Here is a 24981-nt window from a genome sequence, read left to right on the forward strand (position 1 = left end):
ATGAATCTCTAGACTGGCCACTCGACAGGTATTGCTGTGGGTGCGTTATTTTGAGTGGGGTGAGGGGAACCTGATTAATAATTTTCAGATATGGGTCGGAGGATGGACCCTGACAGCAAAATGTTATTTCAAGTTTCACAAGCGGTTTATTAATGCTTCTGTATAATTTTATAAATGAAAGATGCTGGAGCCTGATTATATTAATCTCTTTATTCAGGATGAGGAGAGCTACAGGAGAATGATATGGGAGGACAACATGAGATACATCGAACATCACAACATCGAACATTCATTGGGAAAACGCACATCTAAAGTGGGAATGAACAAATTTGGAGCTCTGATGTGTGTAGGATGTATCGTCTAGAATCTATCTGAGGGTGGTCATTGTGAAATTGTGAAGTTTTATAATTGTGAAGTTATATTCAGCTACAGGAGGAGCACTTGGACATTTGGTCCTCCAAACTGACTCAATCATTCAGTGCACTTAATGATTGATCTCCCTTTACTCCAAATTGGTGATTACTTCCTTCTCATTCCAGGTTTCCATACCTCGTAACTCCTCTAGAAATCAAAATCACCTCTCTCAAATTTGAATATATTCAATGACTCAAGTCTCCATTTCTCTCTGCGGAAGAGAAATCTAATGACTAACAATCCCCTGATTCGACAATGTCTGCTCACTTGCACGATCAGATTCTGCACAACTAAATTGCATTAAACAACACTGGCTGTCTTGAGCTCCCTCTATGGATGGCAGTCACACTATGGATACACCTCTATGTTGTTGAGTCTTCATAGATGCTGTCCATTATGATGTCTGGACGCCGGAGTTGCATTCTGCACTGTGGAGGCTGATCCCTTCGGCTACAATATTCTTCTTGAGACTGCTCGATCTCTGGCTCCGCCCTACCTAACACTGTTAAACGTTATCCCAAAGCAGTTAAACTAACCTGCTTTCCAAACAAATTAATGTACATGATCCTGCTCTCTGTATTATTGCTCCTCAGGACAGTTGGTCATTTCCCCTGTTCTTGGCATCTCAAACAAATGTAACTCATGACATCAGCATTACACCAGCATCCTATGAATTGAAAAGAAGTTAATTGAATTGAATTGGATTGTATTGAATTGAGATGAACTGAACTGAACTGAACTAAATTGAATTGAATTGAATCGAATTGAAATCAATGCGACGTGTACCGAGGCACAGTGAAAAGCTTTGTAATGCGAGCAACAAAGGCAGATCACAGACTTGAGTCGCATAGATAAGTAAGTAAAAGCGACAATGTCTACGCCAGGTTCTGTTCTCACATTTCCCATCAAGAAAATCATCCTCTCACCATTAGTCCTGTCAATCTTCTTCCAATCTTATTTCTTTCAGTATGATCAGCACTCATTCTCCTCATCTTTATTATGGAGTAGGCCCAGTCTGTCAAAGTGTTTCTCTTGTGATAACCCTTTACTTCGGAGAAATAGTTTTGATTAACCTGCTTCAAATTTCCTTCCAAATATATCCCCGTAATGAGTGAAATCAATGCTAATCACAGTGCCCCCTGTGTCGTCTGACTGACTTTGTCCAATCGCAACAAGACTTCCCCTCTTTAATGCTGTCTTTGTTCTGCATTAAAGGCAAATATTTATTTTCCCTCTTTAATAACTTGCTGGACCTATGTGCACACAAATGTTAATAATTGAACAAAGAGACAAAACTTTTTTTAACCAAAGGAAAGCCGATAGATTGTGTGCATTTGCAATTTTAAAAGACATGTCATGCAGTGCCACATCAGCTGTTGCTAAACAAAGTAATAGCTTATGGTTTAGTGCGTGACATATAGGCAATCGTAGAGGATTTATTCGCTAAACAAGAAACAGAGACTGGGATGATGGAAAGTGAAGACAGAAATAACCTGATTTTTCTTCTGGGATGGAGGGGAACAACTGCACCAAAGATTGTCTAGCGAGTGAAGACCAACCAGGCTGGGACTTTACTGAATGGGATTTATAAGAATGACAGTTAATCCCTTTGAAATTTACATGTTCTTACTGGGTTTTACAGGGTGAGTGCACAGATGATGTTGACGCGAATGACAGAGGCTAGGACTTGACATCATCAAATCACAATAGATGGACAGCATTTTGAAATCGATATGAGGAGGAATTCCTTCTCTCTGAGCCCTCAATGTCTTGGCAGGAAGATAGGATAGTGAAGAAAGCGTTTGTTATTCTCACCGATATTTGTCACGTTATTGAATAGAGCTGTCGGGTGGTCGTGTTGCTTTTGTAGAGGACATTGGTTAGGCCACTGTTGGTATATTGCGTGCAGGTCTGGTCTCATTCCACTCGGAAAGATGTTGCGAAACTTGAAAGGTTTCAGAAACAATTTACAAGTATTTTGGCAGGAATGGAGTATTTGAGCGATAGGGAGAGGCTGAACAAATTGAGGTTGTGTTCTCTGCAGCGTCGGAGGGTAAGGAGTGACATTATACAGGTTTACAAAATTATGAGGTACATGCATAAGATAATTAGACAAAGTATTTCTTTTCCCTGGGATCGGGAATCCAGAACTAGAGGGCATAGGTTAAGGTACGTGGATGGATCAAGCTTCCAGAGCATGTGGTGGAGATTGGCACAATTGCAACATTTGAAGGGCATTTGCAATGGGTATATGAATCGGAAGTATTTGGAGGGATATGGGTTGGGTTCTGGTAGATGGGACGAGATTGGGTTGGGATATCTGATCAGCATGGACGGGTTGGACCGAACAGTCTGTTTCCATACTGTACAGCTCTATGACACTAGGACTCTCTGTATGCCTAATCTGAGAGAGATTCTTAAGCGGTAGGGGAATCAAGGGTCACAATCAAAATGAAGGAACGGCAACATGGGCAATTTTGGGTCAATCATAATAGAATGATGGAGCAAGATGGAGGGGCCACTAGTCTACTCATGTTGCTATTTGCTATGTTCTTATGGGGGAGGAAACAATTGCGCAAACTGAGTAAGACAGCTGAAATGCCTGTCAACGGCATTGAGAGGAGACCTTAAGTCAGGAAAAACACCCCAGTGGGTGGTGACACCGGTGAAAATACAGTACAGGTGGAGAACCTGGGAAATGGAATGGAATCTTTGCAGATCGCAGGGTGTGAGGAGACGTAGTTCAACGTAACTGTGGGAGACAGTAGATAGTCTAGCCCTTAAATGGAAAGACTAAACTCAAGAAAGGAAAGGAAGATTTTCAGAGATTCCAGGTGAAGTTGGAGGAAGGGTGGAAATTCGGAGTAAAATTGATTACTATTTCTAATTCTGGGTGAGAGTAGGAAGCAACAAGCAATGGATCAGAGACAGAACTTTGACAGGGGTCAGAGCAGGATTGGAACAAGGCATGCTCCATATAGCCATCAAAAAGGCAGGCGCAACTGGGACTTTTGCAAGTGCCTTGAGCCCCGCTTATTACTCAGAGGATGGGACATGTTCATTCCCCTTTCAAACCGACATGTATCCCTTCCTACCCATCAAAAAGAGACACCAAATGACTCACTACCAGTCTTGAAGCTGGGTTGGAGAGGCAGACATCCACAGTTCCTGATAATACGATATTTGATGATAGATAGCATCACATTTGGTCCTTTTATAACCATTTCAATCCAGTATCTTCATGAAAATTAACAATCTGAGTTTCGCATCTAAATCTAATGGTCCAAGGGCCATGAGGCCAACTCAGGACCAACGTGTTATCCGGAAATCAGATCAGGCTGGTGATGGAATTTGAAATCCTCCTGATTGGGAAGGTTCGTCTCAAACACCAATAAACTCCACCAATCTGAGGTGACTTAACCTATCCTTCCATGATGAAATTGAACTGTCAGGTTTTAATGATCAGAGACGATTATCGAAGTGATTCTTGCAAAATGAAACACGTCGAGAAAGCTCCTGCCATTTTGGTTATTGAACGATCGAGCAGAGATATTTGAGCTGCTCGAGGCTTCTCACACAGCTTTATACTGAATTGGTACGAAATGGATGACCACTTATTTGCCTGCTGCTCATTTATTCAGTCAAAGATTATACACGAGTAACGGATGCCTTCATTGCTTTCCCCGCACTTCATGCTAAAGTCAGCGATTATGTAGAATGTAGCTCTCTTACGTTATTGACACTCTCCGACATAATCACCACTAAGAGTCAATCATTTCACCAATGTGTTTGAATTTTCAGACCAATGAAGAGTTCAATAAGCTCATGAATGGACATCGCCGAATCGAAGCTGTTAACATGACTGAAATTGAAGCTGATGAAACAGATGAGAGTCGTGCATCTAAAGAAAGTCCCATTGAACTGAGAATTGCAACTGTTGACTGGCGAAGAGAAGGTTTAGTGACTCCAGTGAAAAACCAGGTAAAAAATCAGAAAAAGCTCTCAAGATTATTCAGTGCAGACATTAATTTCTCAACAGGATTGGACGTTATGATCAGCTTGTGTGAATTGTTAGGGAAGTTTCCGTTTCAGTCGATAATTTTTAACCTAAATTGCTTCTCCTGCTTTCTTGTTGCATTTGTTTCCTGGTATTGATTATGGTCAGGCAAGGAAGAATGGTATATGTATCAATGGTAATGTCCGTGCTTTTACTCATAATATCTAAAGAAATCTTACCGCAAAAACAAATTCAATGCTTAGATTAAACTGTAAAATTGAAGTCATCCTCTACAATTCCGATGTAATAAATATAAGTTCAGATGTAAATTGACACAACTCAATCATGGTAATGTTGCGAGCTGCAGTGCTAAGCTTCCTTGTGATACCATGTACAGTCTTATTCAAAGAATATTCGATCATATGCTCGACACCCCAAATTTTAAAACCACATTCACTTCTGTTGGGCCTTGTACCTCTCTCAATCATTCTCTCCAACTGGACAAGGCTGATCGACAGGAGGGCAGAGCCTGCTGGTAAGTATATGAAATATTGTGTACAAATGGGAGTTGTAAACGATTGGATTATACTGTAATTCAAGAAGTGTCAGTTGCGTTGTGTGTTTCGGAGTGAAAACACCATGAGGCTCAGTGAGATTTCTCACTATCATTATCAAAAGCATCTCGGTAGCTACGTCAATGCAGCTATAACATCCCACATATCCACTCCGAGTCGAATCTTCCCACACGTTCTTCCCGGAGCAATTCAATAGATTCATGACTAGTGCCCGATATCCTGGCAGCTGAGCCATCATGAAAAAGCTGCTGTGAACCAACATGAGCACGAGCATGGTAACCTTGCCCTGATCAGATAGGAATGTTTTCGAACAGGCCAGAGAATGGTACAGAAAAACAACTAACATGCCATAAGAATGCTATGTGTCAGAATCGCTGTGACAACCCACCTTCCCCCTCCGACTCACTCTATCCCAGCCTCAGCACCCACTCCTACCCAGATTCATGCTTGCACTGACGTCTTCCTCATCTTCAAAACCAACATCGCATCGGCATTGCCAATCCACTACCTCGGAATACCTCCCGTCATGTACCAACACCAACGGCCATGCAAAACTTAAATCTCTCACTCAATCCTTCCTGCTCTGTCATTCCAGGAGATGAGAGAACATTGGAGTACAGAGAGCTCTTGCATTGGTGGAGAGGCGTCTGAGACCAGATTCCTCAACCTGTGAGGAGAGACTCCTGTTTCTCACAAGAAAACATGATACACCCACATTCCACTAAGAGAGTAATTACTAATCATCACTGCTTTGTTAGCACTCTGTCAGTCTCATAAATTCTTCAGTGTGTCTTTGCAATAGCCCCAGACACTTCTGTCTTTCGTGTTCTGTCGGTTCCATCAGCATCCACTCTAGCTCTTCAGGGAAAGAAGACACCTCCTTGTTCTCTGAGCATGAAAGTATTGCGGCCTCAGAGGAAATATCAGTAAGGCTGCGTCCAGCACACACCACCAGCTCCCTGGAATATTGTGGGTATGGGAGCACAGTCTGGAAAGCCCCTCATTATGTCATTTCCTGCAGCACTCGGAGTGCTGCCAGCGTCCCGGTACGGGCAGAAGAGACCGTGGTGTTGGCAAACATCTACATATACCAGGGAGCAGCAGATGCAGCAGACAGGAATGTACACTTGAAAGACGCCAGGGATGCAGAGACACTGCGGGGACCCAGATACGCAATCAAATGAATCATCTAAACTCCAAGGACAGTTTGGCAGTTGCCATGGAGAAGCAGGCCCAGCACCCTCAGCGTTTGCTGGCCATGGGCACTAAGCTGTACCCCATCGCCAACTGCTCTACAGGCCTGTAGTAGAGGTGCCACTTTCTAATCACAAGTAATAGGGACAGTGCCCTGCTGGAGGAGGAACACACACAGGTCACTCCGACTCAAGATATCATAGAAGTGGTTGAGCCTCCACCTCCAAACTGCTGCCCAGTTCTGCTCAGCATTGTCAGAGCACCCTCACGCCCGCCAGGCAAAAAATGCTGCGAGATTGACTGAACAAACCATTGCAGGGCTCACAGGCTGCAACAATGAGTCCGATCCTTCCTGCCTCACCCAAAAACTGGTATTCATTATATCTGAGACAATGAAGGAAAAGGAGGTTTAGTGGCAAGCGTGACAAAACTCGTACGTTATTTGCTCCTTTTCGATAAGTGGTATCAGCTTGACCTTCCACTTGGCTGTTTCTCTCTCGGTGGAGAGAAGCCTTAATGTAACTGCACCACCATGATGCCTAATGGCATGGTCACATAGGATCAATGTGTGTACTGAGAGCCTGGTGTCGGATGTGGAAGGAAGAGGAGAAAGGTTAACAGAGGTATGGCTGTGCTGCTAATACCGTCACACCTCATCCAACAACTTTATGGAATCCCTTCCCATCCAAGATTCATTTTTTTTCACCATTGCATATAGTGTTATCATCTATCCTCGAACACAACTGCACTAACCCAGACCTCTCAATGCACAGCCCTCAGAAGTGTAGAATTGCAAACTCTTCTTCCTGTGACAACAGTTCCCAATCCCCGAACTGGTCACTTTGTAGCCAAAGGATTCTTGAAACCAAGTCTCTGGATTGCAGACTCAAGGACAACTCCCCGCCCTGGCAGCAGACTATGGTCGATCCCCGGACTGGGCACTAGCAAATGCCAGATGCCAAAGTTCATGGGCAAGACCCATACAACTGGAGCCTGTACATCTTGCCCTGAGATGCTATTTGGTCTGATCGAACACCATGGTAGTTTGTAACCAATCGAAAACAGCGTTTATCCTATCCCTCTCGGAGAGCCATGCCATGTTCCCTTGATAGTTTATGCATGTTGTGAATTTGTCAAGAGAGGAAATTGAATAATGAGGCAAGTTTTGCTATTATGAAGACTTTTCATAATCAAATAATCCTCTTAAATGTCAATGCTTCAAGTTGTTGGTCACTGCTGTAGAAATCAGATCAGTCCTCCTGGGAATAACCCTCAGGACCCTGCTTGGCCCAACACTGTCCCCGCCAGGCAACACAGCTCCAGTGTGGTCCAGCTAGCGGAGAATTCTCCGACATCTTCAAACTCTCTCTTCTACAAGCTGAAGTCCCAATCTGCTTCAAGAAGACCACCATCATCTTCGTAAGTGAGGAAACAAAACTCTTGCATTGTTCCTTAATGAATACAGACCAGTGACCTGAGTACAATAATCATGAAGTGCTTCAAAAAGCTGGTGAAGGCCCACATCAACTCCATTCTCCCATCCTGCCTTGGTCACTTAAAATTTGCCGATAATAGTAACAGGTCCACAGTGGGTGAAATATCTCTAGCCTTGCACCCCTTGAACATCTGGACAAGGACACTTTTTTTCAGAATCCTGCTCATTAACTAGCCCTCTGCCTTCAACACTTTTATACTCTCCGCATTGAACTCAAAACCCTGTGACATTGGTCAGGATTCTATCCTCTGCAACTGTATCCGCAGCTGTCTGACCCACAGATACCAATCATTGAAGATCGGCAACTGCACCTTCTCCCGAATAACCTTCACCACTTGCGTCCCCCAATAATGAGTGCTCAACCAGTTACTGTACTCCCTTTACACCCACCATTTCCGAAAGAACACCATCTATACATTCACTGACGACAGCATTGTAGCAGGAAGGAAATTTGACAATGATGAATGATAAGATAGAAGGGAGATAGAGGGAACATTGACATGATGCAATGAGAATACTTTCTCTCTCTCTCTCTCAATTTCGGTAAAATTAAAGAACACATAATTGACTTCAGAATGAAAGGAGAACAAAACGCTTCCATCTACATCAATGGGAATACGGTTGAGTGAATGGAAAATGTCGAATTTCCTAGACTGACCATAATGGACAAACTTTCCAGAACAAACCATGTGTTTGTGCCGTTGGAAAATATACAAAAATGCCTCTTCTTCAACAGAGAGCTCGGATATTTTGGCATGTGCACAAGGACCCTCACTATCTTCGACAGTGACACCTTTGAGCGCATACTGTCTGGGTCCGGAAGGCCAGGTGTGGCAACTGCGAAGCTCAGGGTCTGAACAAACTTCTGAAGGTTGTGTGCGAGTCCCAGACCATCATGGAATCGAATACGCTATCTATGAACTCTACTTACACATCTTGCTGTCATGAAACGGCAGGCAACATCATCAAGGACCTATCTCACCCCGGTAGTGTACTCCTTACATGCATTCCATCAGGTAGAAGATACTGAAGCTTTAACACATCCACCAGCAGGTGAGGAACAGCTTTTCCCCAGCTGTGATTAGACAGTTCTGAGACTCTCTAGCTCAAATTATACTGATCTTCTGACATTGAATTTGCCTTGTGTCCACTCTCTACAATGTACCATTTGTCCAAGTCTTTTGTGATCTCCTCATCCTCGCATACGAGCATGTGCATCTATTGCTCATAAACAAAGGGTTTCACTGTTGTTCGCGACACGTTACAATACATAAATCAAATCAAATCCGAACCCAGTCACACCGATGTTCACAGATTCCGTGTAATTCTGGTAAACCTGAACAAACATTTAGACTAAGAGCATTAGTGTGAGACGGTGTTCCAAATGAATGTAGGTGCAAACTGGCTATCGTTTTTCGATCAATATGATTTAATGTGGTTATATTTCTGTTAACACTAGGGTCAATGTTCTTCTTCCTGGGCTTTCAGTGCAACTGGTAGCATAGAAGGACAGTGGGCAAAAAGGCATGGACACCTGGTTTCTCTGAGTGAACAGAATCTGATTGATTGTCAGGAACCATATATTGGATGCTATGGTGGAACCACATTGCAAGGCTTTGAACAAGTGATTGAATTTCAAGGCATCAACTCTGAGGAAACTTACCCTTACACAGGAAAGGTAAATCCCCAAGACTTCTCGTAAGATTGTGGTGGAGTCGGGATTCTCATTTCGTTTTATTTCATTTCTTCGGTCCTGTCGGTGTTCACTTGTAAGTTTTCTTGGAGGTTATTTTAATTACCTCTTGGTGAAGAGCAACGCTACCTGTGAGTGTGTCGAGCAGCATGGACTCACAACTGAGAGACCCTAGAGAGTTTGGGTTCCTGATGGCTCCTATCCTGACGCCAATTCATGGCTGCTCAGGCGGTGATGAGTCGAGGTCCCCGGCAGTGTCCATATCCAGTACAATTTCGTGCAGACAGAAGATGAGCTCTGTTTTTGTTCATGGCAATATCTGTACCTATCTTAGATTCACAAAACTAGCTCTGCAGGTGAGTCTTGGATTTTGGCAGCATCTGCATCCAGCACACATTCATGGAGGTAGGGTGCAAGTGGGTTAGTTTTCTGTTAGTGTCTGTATCCAGCAGAGGTTCAGGGAGGCAGAGAGGAGGTGAGATTTGTTTCTTTTCAGTATCTGTATCCAGCTCGGATTCATGGCGGCAGAAAAGATGAGTTTGGTTTCCTGTCATTACTGCATCCATCATAGATTAATTGAGGCAGATTGAAGATTAGTTTGGGTTCTGTCAGTGTTGCTATCCAGCGCAGATTAGTGGAGGGAGGGGAAAGGTGTTTTCAGGTTCCTGTGATGATCTGTATCCAGCACAGATTCATGGAGATGGGGTCAAGGTGAGTGTGGGTACCTGTCATTGCAGGACACCATCACAGATTCATGGAGGCAGCAATGGAGCTTAGGCCCAGTCCAAGATCCGGCAGCAACTGCAGTGACTGCATTAGACAGCGATATCTAAAGCAGCCTCCTGGTAACAACAGAATCGTGTTTGGACCAATGTCATGCCTAGCAGCATCATTGCCAACTACTTTCCTGAGGTCCATCAAGACCTCCTTGTGACCAAGGCATCAGCGGAGTCAAGATGCTGCCAAAGATTGGGCGACTTTCATTCCGACGGTGATAGAGAAGGGGACACATGCCTGATCAGCATGTCCATGATGGAGCACTTAGTAAGGACTATGAAGTTGGACATTCTCTTTATTTCTCCATTTCTTTCTAATTTATTTTGTATGTTGTGATATTAAATGTGTGTTGAGATGGTGCTGCAGCGTGGCAACACGAGACAACACTTTTCCCTATATGTGCAAAGAATATGCACATGAAAGTAAATAACTCAAATGAAAATTCTTCGGTGCTTTTCAGAAGCACGGTCTTTTTCCAACATCCATGGTGTTAGACCCTGAAACGCAATGCTTTTCAAATGGGAGCTGCCATCCTGGATCTGTGTAAATCCTTCCCTAAGAGTCTGCCCTCAGGTTTCTGAAAGTGTCATTGCATAAGCACCATTAAGGAGGCTGAGAGAATAAAATCTTTCAGCACTCCCACTCATCTCAACCTTATCTTGGAAAGCTCTCCTACATCTTGACACAACACCTCGTACCCTCAGACAATATGTCTGAGGAGTTAAGAATACTTCACTTTTTGTGAATTAATGCTCACCATTCCCACAGTTCAAAGATGTGGAGGTTAGGGGGATTGTCTATGTTACCTAACCAGAGTGCGAAGGGAATTATAGGTTAGGTGTTTAAGCCATGGGAGACGCAGGGTTACAGGGATAAGGTAGGGCCGAATGGGCATTTTCTACACTCTGGGAATTCTATCATACTGTGATTTAGCATCTGGATGTGACGTTCGGCAGAATCAACGGAACATTCAGCATATTCTGTCCTTCAGACTGGGACGTGCGCCATCCACTATAACAGTTAAAATCCTAACACAGCGATGGACAGATCTGAAGAGTCAGGAATGTCTGTCTGCTTCTCCCATATGCCCCAACGGGCTGGTCAGTCACTCTCATATAATCTGCAATTTTACATCAAAAGGAATGTAAATATGTTGATTTGTTAAGAGAGGCGTTTACTCTTTAGGAATGTCATTTACCATGCGACTTGCTGGGTTGACATTTGGCATATTGTGGTGTAATTAAGAAACTTGGCTTGAATCGATACTCAGGAGACGTTTTTGCGTAATTTGCTTTACAGTTGATGTTGTTCCTCCAGAAGCCGTTGTTGTCTGTCTACACGTCACAATTGCCCCGAGTCTTGGATTTGATTGGGATCAGCCTCTTGCGTGCAAATCCCAGCTCTTTGTCTCAGTGTAACACAGTTTCACCTTGTTCTTCAGTTGATTCTTCAAGTCCTTACCCAAGATCTTCCACACTCTCATGTCTGGACTCATTGTAGATGACTTGCGCGTTATTATGCAGGACAGCAATTGCTTTTGTTTTAGGTTTGTGTCAACACTGTTTAATTGTTCCTGTGGTAATCTGAGACCACAAGCAACGCAAAATTTAAGTTCATTGTCTGCCCACGCTCCCTGCTTTCCAAAATCCAGCGTTTCATTGGCCAAAGAAACAACTGAATGAAAGAAACACTCTCGTCATATGACAGGCGTACATGATCTGGTGACTGGGCATCACTCTACACTAAACCTACTCTCTGGCTATGTTTTATGGAAGTGATGGCCTCTCACTCACTGGCTGGCGAGTCAACATTAACAGAGTCTCCTCTTTTCATGAAGCTCCAGTGTAGGAATTGTCACTCAGGCACTGAGCAGGACAAGAGAATGGCTTTGCACAAATGACAGCGCCAAGGAGTGGTCATTACCAGCCAAAGGCCAGTGGCGCTGCTCATCAGGTAGGCAGTAACATTCAGTACAACAACCTGAGGGCTGGTATTGATCTTGGGGAACAGACCAACAGTAAGTGACTGAGTGAGAGGAGTGGAGGTGACGATAACAACACAGCATTGAGTAGGGGTGTGTTTGGCTGGGGTGGGGTGTGGTGCAGTGAGGTCAGATAACAGCAGGGGTACCCTTCCTCAACTGGTACTTGATATTTTCCCGACCCCTAAATCTACAATCAATGCTGAACACATTTGCATGTCGTTGTGGTCTCATGTTGATCACCTCACTCACCCCTGAATGAATTACATTGGCATTGGGATCAGAACTGCTCAGTATGATAAATTGCCAATTTGGCAGCCTCAGTTTGGACGCCAGCACGAATACTCGGCTTGTGATTCATTACAACTTTTGTCCCTAATTTACACTCCATAGTTGGGGAAACGACCTGATATCAAGCGTTAAAGTGAGAATGACACCCCTTTCCATTAAGGCGTGACGTGACGTCAAGGAGCCCAAGAAAATCTGGAGTGAATGGAAATTGGAAGAAAAAAATCTTTTGGTTGTAATTATATCGAACACACTGGAAGGTGTTTGCAGTTATTTGATGGCTTTCTGCTCGGGACATGTCGATCGGAGTTCCTCAGTGTAGCCTTCTTGGTACAGCCATCTTCAGCTGCTTCGTCAGTGGCCTTCTATCCAAAAGGTAAGCAGGGGGAATATCTGTACGATTGTCAGCACCATTTGAATTTATCACATTTTGAAGAAGTCTGTGTCCAATGTGGCAAGGTGTGGACAATATCTCCACTTGCGAAGATAAATAACAAATGACATTCTCACCAGACAAGTGCCAGGCAATGACATAATCCAACAAGTGACGTAATGTAATCATCACTGAGTCTCACATGACCAACATCTTTGAATCCTTTCCATCAACTAAACAAAAAGCAAGGATATGGTGGAATACTTCATCATCCCTGGATGACTACAGCTCCGACAACAAAGAAAGAAACAGTTATATTATTGGTTGTCTACCATAGACATTGGACAGATTGGACAGTAGATCTTGGAAACGTGCAGATATAACAGAATTGCTGATGAGGGTGATTTGAAATTCCCCAATATTAATTGGAACATCCGCGGTGAAGATTATCAGGATGGAGATGATTTTGTTGGGTGTAACCAGGAAGTATTCCTGATGCACGAAATAGATAGGCCGACTGGGAGAGGCCATATTGGATTTGGTTCGAGACAATTCGCCAGGCCAGGTGTTAGATATCTCGATGGGAGAGCATTTCGGTGACAGAAAGCATAAATGCCACAAATGTGCAGTCGCCGTGGGTAGGAATAGAAACGGACTGTATGAGAGGGAAGCCGAAAATGTGTTGCTGGAAAAGCGCAGCAGGTCAGGCAGCATCCAAGGAGCAGGAGAGTCGATGTTTCGTGCATGAGCCCGTCTTCAGGAAGAAGGGCTCATGCCTGAAACGTCGATTCACCTGCTCCCTGGATGCTACCTGACCTGCTGTGCTTTTCCAGCAACATATTTTCTGCTCTGATCTCCAGTATCTGCAGTACTCACTTTCTCCTTTATGAGAGGGAATTTAATCTGGGGACGGGATGTTTTACGACTCTTCGACAGGTCCTGTGGAGTGTAAATTAGGAATAATTGTTCTACGGAAATGCACCACAGAAATGTGGAGCATTTTTTTACTGTGTTGAATAACTTTGTCCCAATGAGACCGGTGCGGAATTGTAAAGGAAATCAGCCCTGGATGACAAGAGCAGAAGAACGGGATCTGGCGAAAATGTTTTCGATTACAGCGTCGAAAGGAAAGAACTCAAAAATGGACGAAGGAAAACTGGTTGGGGGCATGAGAAAGCCTTGGCGAGAAGGATTTGAAAATATCCAAATGTTTTGCACACTTACATTAGGAATAAGAGAATGATCTGCGAGAGTCTAAGCTGGATCCAAGCCAATGGAGGGAACTTAAGCATCGAGCGTGGCGAGGTAGAGAAGGATCAAAATGAGTTTTATTTTGCTGTTGTAGTCGTGAGAGAGAGGGAGCTTGATGATAGCGAGAATACTGGGGAAGAGCTTACTCGGCTGGAACTGATTGATATTTAGAATGTGGATATGGTATAAATTGTGAAAAGCGTGAGTATGATTCAATCTCGAGGGCAGGATTAGATATATCCACATTTCCTACGAGAAGTGAGAAATGAGATTGCTGCACCTCTGGCAATGATCTTTGAATCCAACCTCTTCACAGAAGTAGTTCGTTATGTTTGGAGGGAGTAATATATTGTAATTCTCTTCAAGGAATTAAATAGAGAAACAAAAATGGAAATTGTTGTCTAGGTAGGTTTACGTCTGTGGTCAGCAAGGTACTGGAAAAAGTTCGCAGATATAGGATTTTGGATTGTTTAGATAATGATTTTTGATTAAGGAAAATCAATGTGGCTTTTTGATGAGCATGTCATGCATCACAATTCGTATGCGTTCTTTGAGGATGTGTTGAGACAGGTTGATGAAGGTCGAGCAGTGGATAGGATGTCAATGGATTTCAGTAAAGTATTTGCTGGGTTCCCCACGGCAGGCTCATTCAGCAAGTTAGGAGGTTATAGGATCTACTGATATTTGGCTGACTATATACGGAATTGGCTTGCCAAGAGAAGACAGGAAATGGTCGTGGATGGGATGTCATTCATTTGAAGGTCGGAGACCAGTGATCTGCTGCAGGGATCTGTTCTTGCGCCTTTGCTCTTTGTTTTTTTTATATAAATGGCTTGGATAAAGAAATGGAAGGTAACCAGAGACGTTTATCCAGGAAAAGGGCTGTCACGAGAGGTCATACAGTTATGGTCACTGGAGAAAGTAAAGGGAAGATACCAGAGGTAGATTGTTTCCGCAGATGTTTTGATGCGTGGACTCCACTGCCAGCTTTGGAAGTAAAGTTAGAGACATTCACAGCATTTAAGCGACTGCTGGTCAAGCACATGCACGGCAGCAATTGGAGAGGTGTGTATTTAGGTTGATCTTAGATGAAGATAAATATTTGGCGCAACATTGGGGTCCGAAGGGCCTGCACTGTGCTGCACTGTTCAGTGTTCTATGTTTTGACACTGAGTGGGTTTGACACCATCCAGGACATTCACTCCATTTGTCTGGCATCAAATCCACAAATATTAATTCCCTCCAATATCATCACAAAGTGACAGCAGTATATACAATTCACGAGCTACAGCTGTGAAGTTGACTGATGGACTGTCGACAGAATCTTCTAAACCGAAGGCCACTTCCGCCCAGGAGGGCTGGAGATACAATGAACACCACTCCCTGCAACATCCCCTCAAATCAGTCACCATCCGGGCTCAGAAATTTATTGTCATTCCGTCACCGACTTTGGGTCAAAAGACTTGAACTCCCTCTCGAACAGAATAGTAACCAATCAAAAATTCTGGAAATGTTCTGGAAGGCAGCTCATCACAACTTCTCCAAGCCAAGTTTGAATGAACGCTGACACAGTCTGCCACAACTACATTTTAAGCCACCTTGGAATTAAACCTGGGTGAATGTGGCAATCCCTCCTGCTACACACAGACACCCATTCCAATATCACTCCCAGTATCAATCTCACCCCAGAATTGGCATCATGTTCTTCCCTGTGTCCTGAAGCTGAAGTAACTGCAACATTGATGAGAAGTAATTGAAAATTATTGACCAGAATCTTCACTCCATCAGACAGTAGCAACACTCTGAAAAGTCAACACATTTATAATTTTCCAATTTTCGTTAAAACACGGGCATAGTGGCCATACTTTAGACAATCAATATACTCCATCATTTCCAACATGCAGGAATTTATAGAGAGGCCAAGTGTGCAGGTGCATAATTCCTTGGAAGTGGAGCCGAGGATAGATAGGATGGTGAAGGAGGCACTTGGCACAGTTACCTTCATTGATCAAATCATTGGTACAGGTATTGCGACGTCATATTGCAGCTGTACAGGACATCGACGAGGCCACTTTTGTAAAACTCTACACAAGTTTTGTTGCTCTGTTAAAGGGACGATGTTTTTAACTTTCACAGGGTGCAGAAAATATTGATGAGGATGTTGCTGGGTTTGGGTTTCAGTTATCGGGAGAGACTGAATAGGCGGGGCTTTTCTCCCAGCGGAGGAACAGAGGCTGAGGGGTGATATTATTGATGTTTATAAAATCATGAAGTGCATGGATCGGGTGAAGAGCCGAATGTTTTAGCCATGGGATCGGCGTTCAAACCTAGAGAGCAGGGCCTTAAGGTGAAAGGGGGAATATTTGAATAGGCACTGAGACTAATACTAATTAGTTGTAATCCAATGACTCTAATGTTGCAAGTATTGACGGTTTGGGAAACATTTATTTGCATGTGAAGATTTGAGTTTACTAAAGGACGATCACAATTTTAAGATGAGTCGACCGAAAACACTGAAGAGGCTTAACTCTTTCTAGTCTAGTTTCGCTATGAGCTAACGAGGGGGTGAGCTTGATTGGGATACTGAATTGTCAAGACAAATAACAATGTTCTTCATGTACTCACATTTCAATTCATTTGCAATACCATTGCTTGGTCTCAGTGTAGAATATTTCGAATACATTGAGCAATAAATATTAAATTTGACACAAGAAAACCCGAAAAATGATCTGATTTGCAATTGTTTCGCGCCGAGGCTCATGTATGTATGGAATGACCTGCCTGAACAAGTGGTGGAGGCTGGGGCAATTATAAAATTTAAAAGGTACCCAGATGGGTATATGGATTGGAAGTGTTCAGGGCCAAATGGTCGCGAATAGGACGACAATACGGCAGGATATATGATTGGCGTGGACGAGTTGGAACAAACGGCTTGTTTTCATGCTAAGTCACTATAAATGTATTTTTTTCAAAAAAAAGTGAACAAATATCACACAGATTTGGGAAAACAAAGTGGCTGCCAAAGTAGGAATGCAGAAAAGTATCAAGAAAAGAAAAAATAGCTTTATCATGAACTTAATGAGCATTCCTTTTCAACATTTTATTTAAATTATAGGATGGAGGCTTCTGCAGATTTCAACGAGATAAAATTGCTGCTAAAATCACTGACTACAAATGGGTTTGGGGAGGCGAGGCAGCATTGGAACAAGCAGTGAGAGAGATAGGACCGATGTCTGTTGTGATTAATGCAAGTCTGAAATCCTTTCAACATTATAAAGGAGGTAAGTCGCAGAGCACTGGATGATGTCTTTGAATCAGATTATCGACTGTTCAAGAAAAGGTATTAGAAATCATAAATCTACAGACACATTTACTGTCACTATTTTGGTATTAATATTACTGCAAAGTTCACCATGGACCATGACCCTTACCCTTGTTCCTCCCTACACTCCTCTCGTGTTACATGCCGTCCAGTTCTGTCAGATATCATCGAGTTAAAGCGAGACTATGCTACAAGGTGAGCTCATGAATGGTAATGAGAAATGGACCTGCTCCCATTCGGAGTGATGCAAATAGCTCAAACGTTGTGCTGTAGCTAAGAGAACTGACAGTGAGGTGTAACTGTCCTGATGTGCTGCTGAGTACCTGCACATGTCAGCGTTTTATTAATTGTAAACTGTAGACGCTACACTCACTGTATCTGGATTAAGAGGAAGGGCGAGACCTTCGACTTGAAATCTCTTGGCCTCCTGCTGAGAGTCTTTCACTCTCTGCTCCACCTCTTCTCTCAGCAGCTGTTTCTATTCTGTTCTTGATCTCCTCTCGTGTGGCGACTCGAGATGACTTGCAAAGACGGTGGTCTGAACAGGGAGGTGGACGCCTGCACAGCTTCCTTGTGATGATGACACAGGTCGTCTCCATGTGCAGGACCATTCCCTATTGACTCCATCAACATTTCAAATCACAAAGCACTTCTACTGTACAACCCACAATTGGAGACAAACTCGAAAAAACACTGAATGCAGATTGGATCTCCTTCATTACCCCAGGTGGAGGATTTTGTAATTTAACAGAATGTGTTAACACACATGGCAGCAAACTGATATTATACACGGTCAGGTACCATGGTCAGTGTCTTCTGCAAATGTTTGGTAAATTATTTCTACACTGAAAATAATCTCAGCAAGATACTATATCAATCATTGATATAAAAACAACAGCAAAAATTATATAAAAAAGGAAGAATGAAACAGATAGTCTGTGATTGGGTGGAACAAGGAAATTAAATAAGAAAAGGGATGGTGGTCCAGTGCCAGCAGGAATGGACAGGAGACAATTAAAGAAAGTAAAGAAATGTATGCAGAAAGTTTCAGGGCCTGAGGGAGTGTTATTTTAAAAAAAAGAGACCTCGAGGCCCGCGTGCATAATTCCATGATTTTGGAGTCACACGTCGACAGGGGAGTGAAAGCAGCATTCGTCAGTGCATTGAGTATATGCTTTGCGATGTCATGTTCCAGCTGCAAAGGACATTGGTAAGGCCAGTTTTAGAATTTTATGTTAAAGTCTGGACTTTCTGCTGTAAGAAAGATGTTGTTAAATTTGAAAGGATCCAGAAAATATTTACAAGGACTTAGCAAGGGTTGAAGTATTTGAGGGTTAGAGTGAGGCTAAATTGAGTCTAGCTTAGGGGTTTGCTAGAGAAGCACAGCAGCACAGGCAGCATTTGAAGAGGAGGAAAATCAAGTTTCGGGCAACAGCTCTTCCTGATGAAGTCGATATTCCTCCCTCCTCAGATCCTGCCTGACCTGCTGTGCATTTCCAGCATAAGTCTAATCTGGACTCTGATTTCCAGCATCTGGACTCCTCACTTTCGCCCGAGGCTGAGAAGGCTGCAGCCTTGTTCGCTGGTACGACAGAGACTGAAGGGTGAGCTTGTGGAGGTTCATGAACAATAATGGGTATGGGACGAATAAAGAGGAGGAGAGTACAAAACTAGAGACCGTACGTTTAAGGTGAGAAGGAAAAGATTTAAAGGTATCTGAGGAGCAATGTTTTCACACAGAGCATGGTACGTGTCTGGAATGAAATACCAGAGGAAGTGGTGGAGAGTGATACAAATACAACATTAGAAAAGGCATCTGGATGGGTAGATGTATAGGAATGGTTTACAGGGATATTGGCCAAGTGCTGAAAAATAGGGCTAGATTGGTTGAGGATATGTGCTCAGCATGGACTATTTCGATCGAAGGATCGAAGCATTTCTACGCTATAAAAGTCTATGACTCTGAAGGATGTGCCGAGAGGAAGTGAGAATGGTGGAGGCGATGTCATTGGGAAACATTGATTAAAGTCAACAGACGTCATGGTGCGGAGTGAGGACGATCAATTTGAAGACAGTTAGTAAAAACAGACATGTCAGTGTTCATGAAACAAAGCTAAATTAACACTAATTAAATATTTCACAGATAAACCATTTAATATGTGTCTCCTTACAGGAGTTTACTATGATGAAAATTGCAATGGATATGTAACCGATGAAGTGCTGGTGGTTGGTTTTGGAATTGAGGATGGAATGAAGTATTGGCTGGTTAAAAACAGGTCCGTACTCTTTGAAATAATAAACACCTGATCACAGACGGAGAAGGGAGAGTGGCATGGAATGAATTTCCTGTCTCTGTGCTGCAACCTTTGTATCTGTTCAACGAGCACGTAACTCTGTATTTATCTGGAATTGAATGCTTAATGGTTGTGCTGTCTGAGATGATATCTAAAAAAAAGTCAGAGGCAGGTATCCCATCACCAAGTAACGCTGCACTTACAAGTGTACGGTTCTTGTCTGAAGTATTGCTTCGCACAGAGGCAGGCATCAGAGTGTCATTATCCCTGAATCACAACCAGTTTTTAAACTTACCAGTACAAATTACAAACATATGGTTAAAATTAACAGCTATACACAACAACAGAAAACAATTTCCTGGGGAAATGGGCGGCAAAGTCATATCTCAAAACCAACTGTACAACCTGTTCACAGGGAAACAAGGACAAAGCTCTAATCACTTGTCACTCGGACACTGATGGGATCAGATTAACAGCCCCAATTCTGGAACGTAGAACATAGAACTTTACCGCCCAGTAAATGTCTTTTAACACTAGATGTTGCGCTGACCTGTGCAACCAATCTGAAGCCCATGGAGCAAATACTATTCCATTCTCGTACATATTCCTGACCAATGACCATTTAAATATTCTGAAATGTGGCAAGTCCTCCACTGATGCAGGCAGAGTTCCAAGCCCCGACAACAATCGGAGGAAAGAAACTACCACTGACATCTGTCCAATGTCTATCTCTGTTGATTTTAAAGCCCTCCTGCCAGCCATCGCCATTCAAGGAAAAAAAGCCTCTCACTATCCAACCTACCAAATATTTTAATTAACTTATGTGTCTCAATTAATTCACCTGAAACTTTATCCTACCGAAAACAGCCTAACTCCCTCAGCTTTTCCTTTTGCTATCTCCCTCCATAACTGTCGATTGCCCAGTAAATCTCATCTGAACCCGTTCCAAAGCATGCACATTCTTCCTGTAATACGGTGACCAGAAGTGTGCATATTACCCAGAATGTGGTTGCGACAGAGTTTAGTATGGCTTGAAGCATGATCTCCTGTTTCCGAAACTGAATCCCCCTAACAATCAAAGCTAACACACCATATGCCATCCCAATAACCCTATCAACCTGGGAGGCAATATTCAAACATCGATGTACCTCGACACTGAGATCTCTGTGCTCATCTGCACAAGCACGAATCTGACCATTCGCCCATTACATTGGATTCTTTCCAAACTGAATCACCTCACACTTTACCGCGTTAAACTGCATTCGCCACCTGTCGTCATAGCTCTGCAGCTTATCTACTTATGTCTGCAATCCATACATCCTTAGTAACTGTCAACACCTCTAACGAACTTAATATCATCCGCATATTAGTCCACCATCCTTCTCATTCATTCAGTTCATTTCTATAAAAATCGACTAACAAAAGTAGATCCGAAACTGATCCTTACGGTACTTTATTAGTAACTGAACTCTAGAATGAATATTTTCCATCAAGTACCACCGTCTGTCTCCTTTCAGCCATTTATTCTTTGAGGCATCGCTGGCTGCCGTCATTACAATCACGGCAGTCAGGTTTGGAAGAAGCAGTCACATCTTCAGGGCCAGATTGGATACAAAATGTTTGATTAAAGAAGTCCTGTGGTTCTGGTGGACACACACACACACACACACACACACACACACACACACACACACACACACACACACACACACACACACACACACTGACACATACACACATTTCTACTTGATTTCCCAGAAGAAACAGTATGTGGGTCGCTTATAAGAACGTACACATTGTTGTGTAGTAAGGTAGATAGTATTACAGTTTAATGGGTGCTGGAATAGTTTGGTAAAGCTTGGAAATGTGATTTGGGCAGGGTAACCAGATATGGAACAAATTCTGAGGCCGAAGTATCCTTGCAGTTTAGGAGACACGGGGTAACCTTTGCCCAAATCAACTTATGCTCTGCACAGTCTCTATCCTGTGGCAGGCAATCTCAGAACGATGTTGGTTGAAAAAAAACCCTGAGAAAATCTCCTCCTCCATAAGGCAAGAAGGAAATCTCCAGGAGGCCATATACACTTTCACTCGTCCCTATTCAATTAGAACTTCGTATCCACTCCAGCTGCAGACTATCCCTGATATTGATCTCACCTCATGCCATTTGAATTGTTGTAGTGAGTCTATACGTAGTGTACAGATCAGCAATTGATGTTAAAGAAAACAATTTACTCTTTCCACCCTGATGCAACTTATTCTTTACAACTCATTGTCTAGCTCAGTAATTCCAGAATTCAGTCCCTAAAATAATTCCAATTGCATACCAGAGTTAAAACAGCTGCTTCTCCAAACATGTCTCTTTTATCAGCATTTTGATTCCAACACCAATGCACTTTCTTACTTTCCAGCTGGGGAACAGACTGGGGTGAAGACGGGTACATCAAAATTGCTAAGGATAGAGGGAATCACTGTGGAATTGCCAGTATTGTGCGGTACCCTATCGTGTAACGAGCCAACTGATAAGACAGAGCTTCATCAATCCCAGCTGAATGAAAACCCGGACCATTTCTGTTAATGCTGACTCAGTCAATGACATCGCTTTAATTGTCTGCTGCAAATTTAAAAAGTGAAATAATGACGATTTTTGCCATTTCTATCGCTTCATATAAAACCAATGGCATAGTCTGATTGATACGTATAGCCACTGTAAATGATAGAGTGAATAAATTCTCCAGCTTGGAGAAGACAATAATCTGCCTGTACTGCTGATGTCCAACAATATAATAAAGGCTGCCAGCAATCATTTTCAGAGTTTGTTTGTCCAAAGGAACGTATTTGTTTTTGTGCCTAATGAATTGCCTTGTCTGCTATGAAATCTATTGTCAAACCATATTGTAGACAAATGCACAGAAAATTTGAAGAGTCTGCGTTTTTGACACCAGCACAGTTACTGAATAAATGCAATGGGGTTGTTGAGGACAATAAGGCTTAATTGAACAGACTCGAACCAGAAACCCTCCTGGAAACACGTTAAGCCGGTCAGACTGTAGACTGGGAGTGTCCCGATGAGATTCAGTTCAGACAAATGCGAATATGTAGTTTCATCTACTAATTTTCACTGAACAGAAAAACTGGAAAACCGAGTATTTTAAGTATGGCAAAGCAATACTTGTGGAGAATCGTCAAAGACAAAAAGAGGTCACACACAGATCTTGTGAAATAGACGAATACTGGTTTATTTCTGACGATATCATGGGCAAGAGATATTGCTAGGAGTGGTGCAGCATGGACACACTGCACAGATAATTCCAGGATTCTCTATCCCGTGCTGCAGATACAAATAGTGTGCATAGTGTTACATCCGTGTTCTGGTCGAGCATTGTTAATTCCAAGACAATATGACTTAAATTATATTGAATGGAAAAAATATATATAATCGTAACAGGGGTGTCCGTTCCTCATCTAGTGCAGGTTCTCATCTCCAGTATCCTTGTTTCAATGCTTATGCAGGCTGGTGTGCAATCTTCCATCGTATCAGGTGTCACTCAGTCTCGGTAGGCTTTGTGGGGTTATGTACTTGAGGAGACTGGGGATGTCCTCACATCACAACGCTTCTATAGAGATGATGCTATTGTGAGCTAGGAATACTGTTGTCAGATCATCTCAGGAGGGGATTCATTGAGTTTGCAAGCTGTTCAGAAAATGGCTTGTTTTGGTGTTTTGTTACTGAGCTGGTTGTCGTCAAGTTGAGGTATTTTGCGTATGTTGTGTTTAGTTAATAATTGACACGGCTTCTGCAAACAATTAGTGGGCACGCAGAGTAGTTCATTTCTTTTTCTCCGACAATTCCCCTTTTTTTTGTTTTTGACTGGGAACTGAGTTTGAGGTGAAGGGGGTATGTCGCAAGAACCGGGGGGTAATCTGATGCGGTCGGGCGAGAATCAGTTGGTTAGTATTTGGAGTCCGAATCCAAAGCTGCATATTCCTTGTCGGTTGCAAAGTTATTGTTCGAGTGGGCCTTCATTGATGCATGGTAAGGGGGAGGGGGAAGCACCTTGGAGGACAAACGCTGGGGATTTAAACACATTTCAATAGCCATGCAAGTAGTGCGATGTCGACAATGATAATAATGACGAATATGAATCCCTATAGCAAGGCTATGCTCCAGGTAAACTGTCACAGTTCTTGCCCAGTTCCATAGGTCCCATTTAGTTTTTGGTTGAGCAGTACAGCGGTAGCACATTGGAAATGCCAGGCTGGGTTACTGATGTCCACACTGGGGTTGGGTAAGTTAGTGCAGCAATTGGAAACGATGAGGGTGCATGTGCCCACTTTCTCGAAGAGCAGATAATCCTGGATCATCCAGTTTTGCAGGGTGCCATTGGGGATGCCAACAGTTTTGACATTCAGCTGGTCGTTGGCTACCTTCTCCAAGTGGGGGCCAGCTGATGAGTTTTCATTTTGAATCGAGTGGTTGCATATTTGGGTGAAAGGATAGAGAGAAGCAGGTCAAGATCGGTGAGGCCTCGCTTCCTGTATATGGTGGTGTCGTAAAGGGAAATACTGGGAATGATATGCAAATGGGACTGCACCGCATATACAACATGACAGCTTCTGGGTCAGGATAATGAAGGGTAGGCTTTGTGGCCACAAATAGCATAGATACCTTTATAGATTCTCAAATTGTCGGTCTGGAACTCTCTCTAGGTTTTGATGAAGGAGATGTTTTGGCTGGTAACGTAGACGAGGTGAAGAATCAGTAAACTGTCTTCTGGTGTGGACCAACTTGCTGCGGGAGTGAGGAGCAACGAGTTCGTGCACTGGCGCCAGCCGGCATTCCATCTGATTGGATGGCTGTTTTTGAGGCTGAGAGATGGCAGGGGTTTGCGCTGTCTGGTCGAGTCTGTGAGGGGTAGTGCTGGGGTATCGTTGGAAAGATTGCATAAGCGGAGACCCATTCCTTAAGTTTGTTTAATGGGTACCCTGCGTGTTTCCAGTGGGCCAAACATTTGCACTCTTAACTTTCCATTCCTGGTGACAAGCTGAGAGAGGTTACTTCAGGGACTTATCGCGTTCCAGCCGCCATTGATTTCTGATTCGTTGAAGGGGTGGGTTTCAAGGGAATTCACTCTTGGGAGTGCATGGAGGCATGAGCTCAAACGCAACAGCTAATCTGCTTGACCCGTAAGTCGTGAAATCCTAAATTTTCTCAGTACCTGCCCCTGGTTCCAATCATCCCGTGGCAGGATGATCAGGGTGAGGAGATAAATGATTAGTATAGCGGCGGTCAGCTAGAATTTCCTCAGGGAGCGGAGCTGACTTTG

General features: G+C 43.2%; 1 protein-coding gene across 1 annotated transcript in view; it reads left to right on the plus strand.

Annotated features, from left to right (window-relative positions):
• The window catches only part of LOC140466555 (procathepsin L-like), a 32907-nt gene extending 10462 nt beyond the window's left edge, over positions 1–22445 (plus strand). The window contains exons 3-8 of the mRNA XM_072562028.1: positions 218–313; positions 4216–4395; positions 9135–9353; positions 17154–17319; positions 19534–19636; positions 22066–22445. Coding sequence (XP_072418129.1) covers positions 218–313; positions 4216–4395; positions 9135–9353; positions 17154–17319; positions 19534–19636; positions 22066–22165 — 864 coding nt within the window. The 3' untranslated portion in view covers positions 22166–22445. The remainder of the gene's footprint in view (positions 1–217; positions 314–4215; positions 4396–9134; positions 9354–17153; positions 17320–19533; positions 19637–22065) is intronic.
• Positions 22446–24981: the final 2536 nt, after the last annotated feature.

This window comes from Chiloscyllium punctatum, chromosome 43 (genome assembly GCF_047496795.1).
Source record: "Chiloscyllium punctatum isolate Juve2018m chromosome 43, sChiPun1.3, whole genome shotgun sequence".
Classification (NCBI taxonomy): domain Eukaryota; kingdom Metazoa; phylum Chordata; class Chondrichthyes; order Orectolobiformes; family Hemiscylliidae; genus Chiloscyllium; species Chiloscyllium punctatum.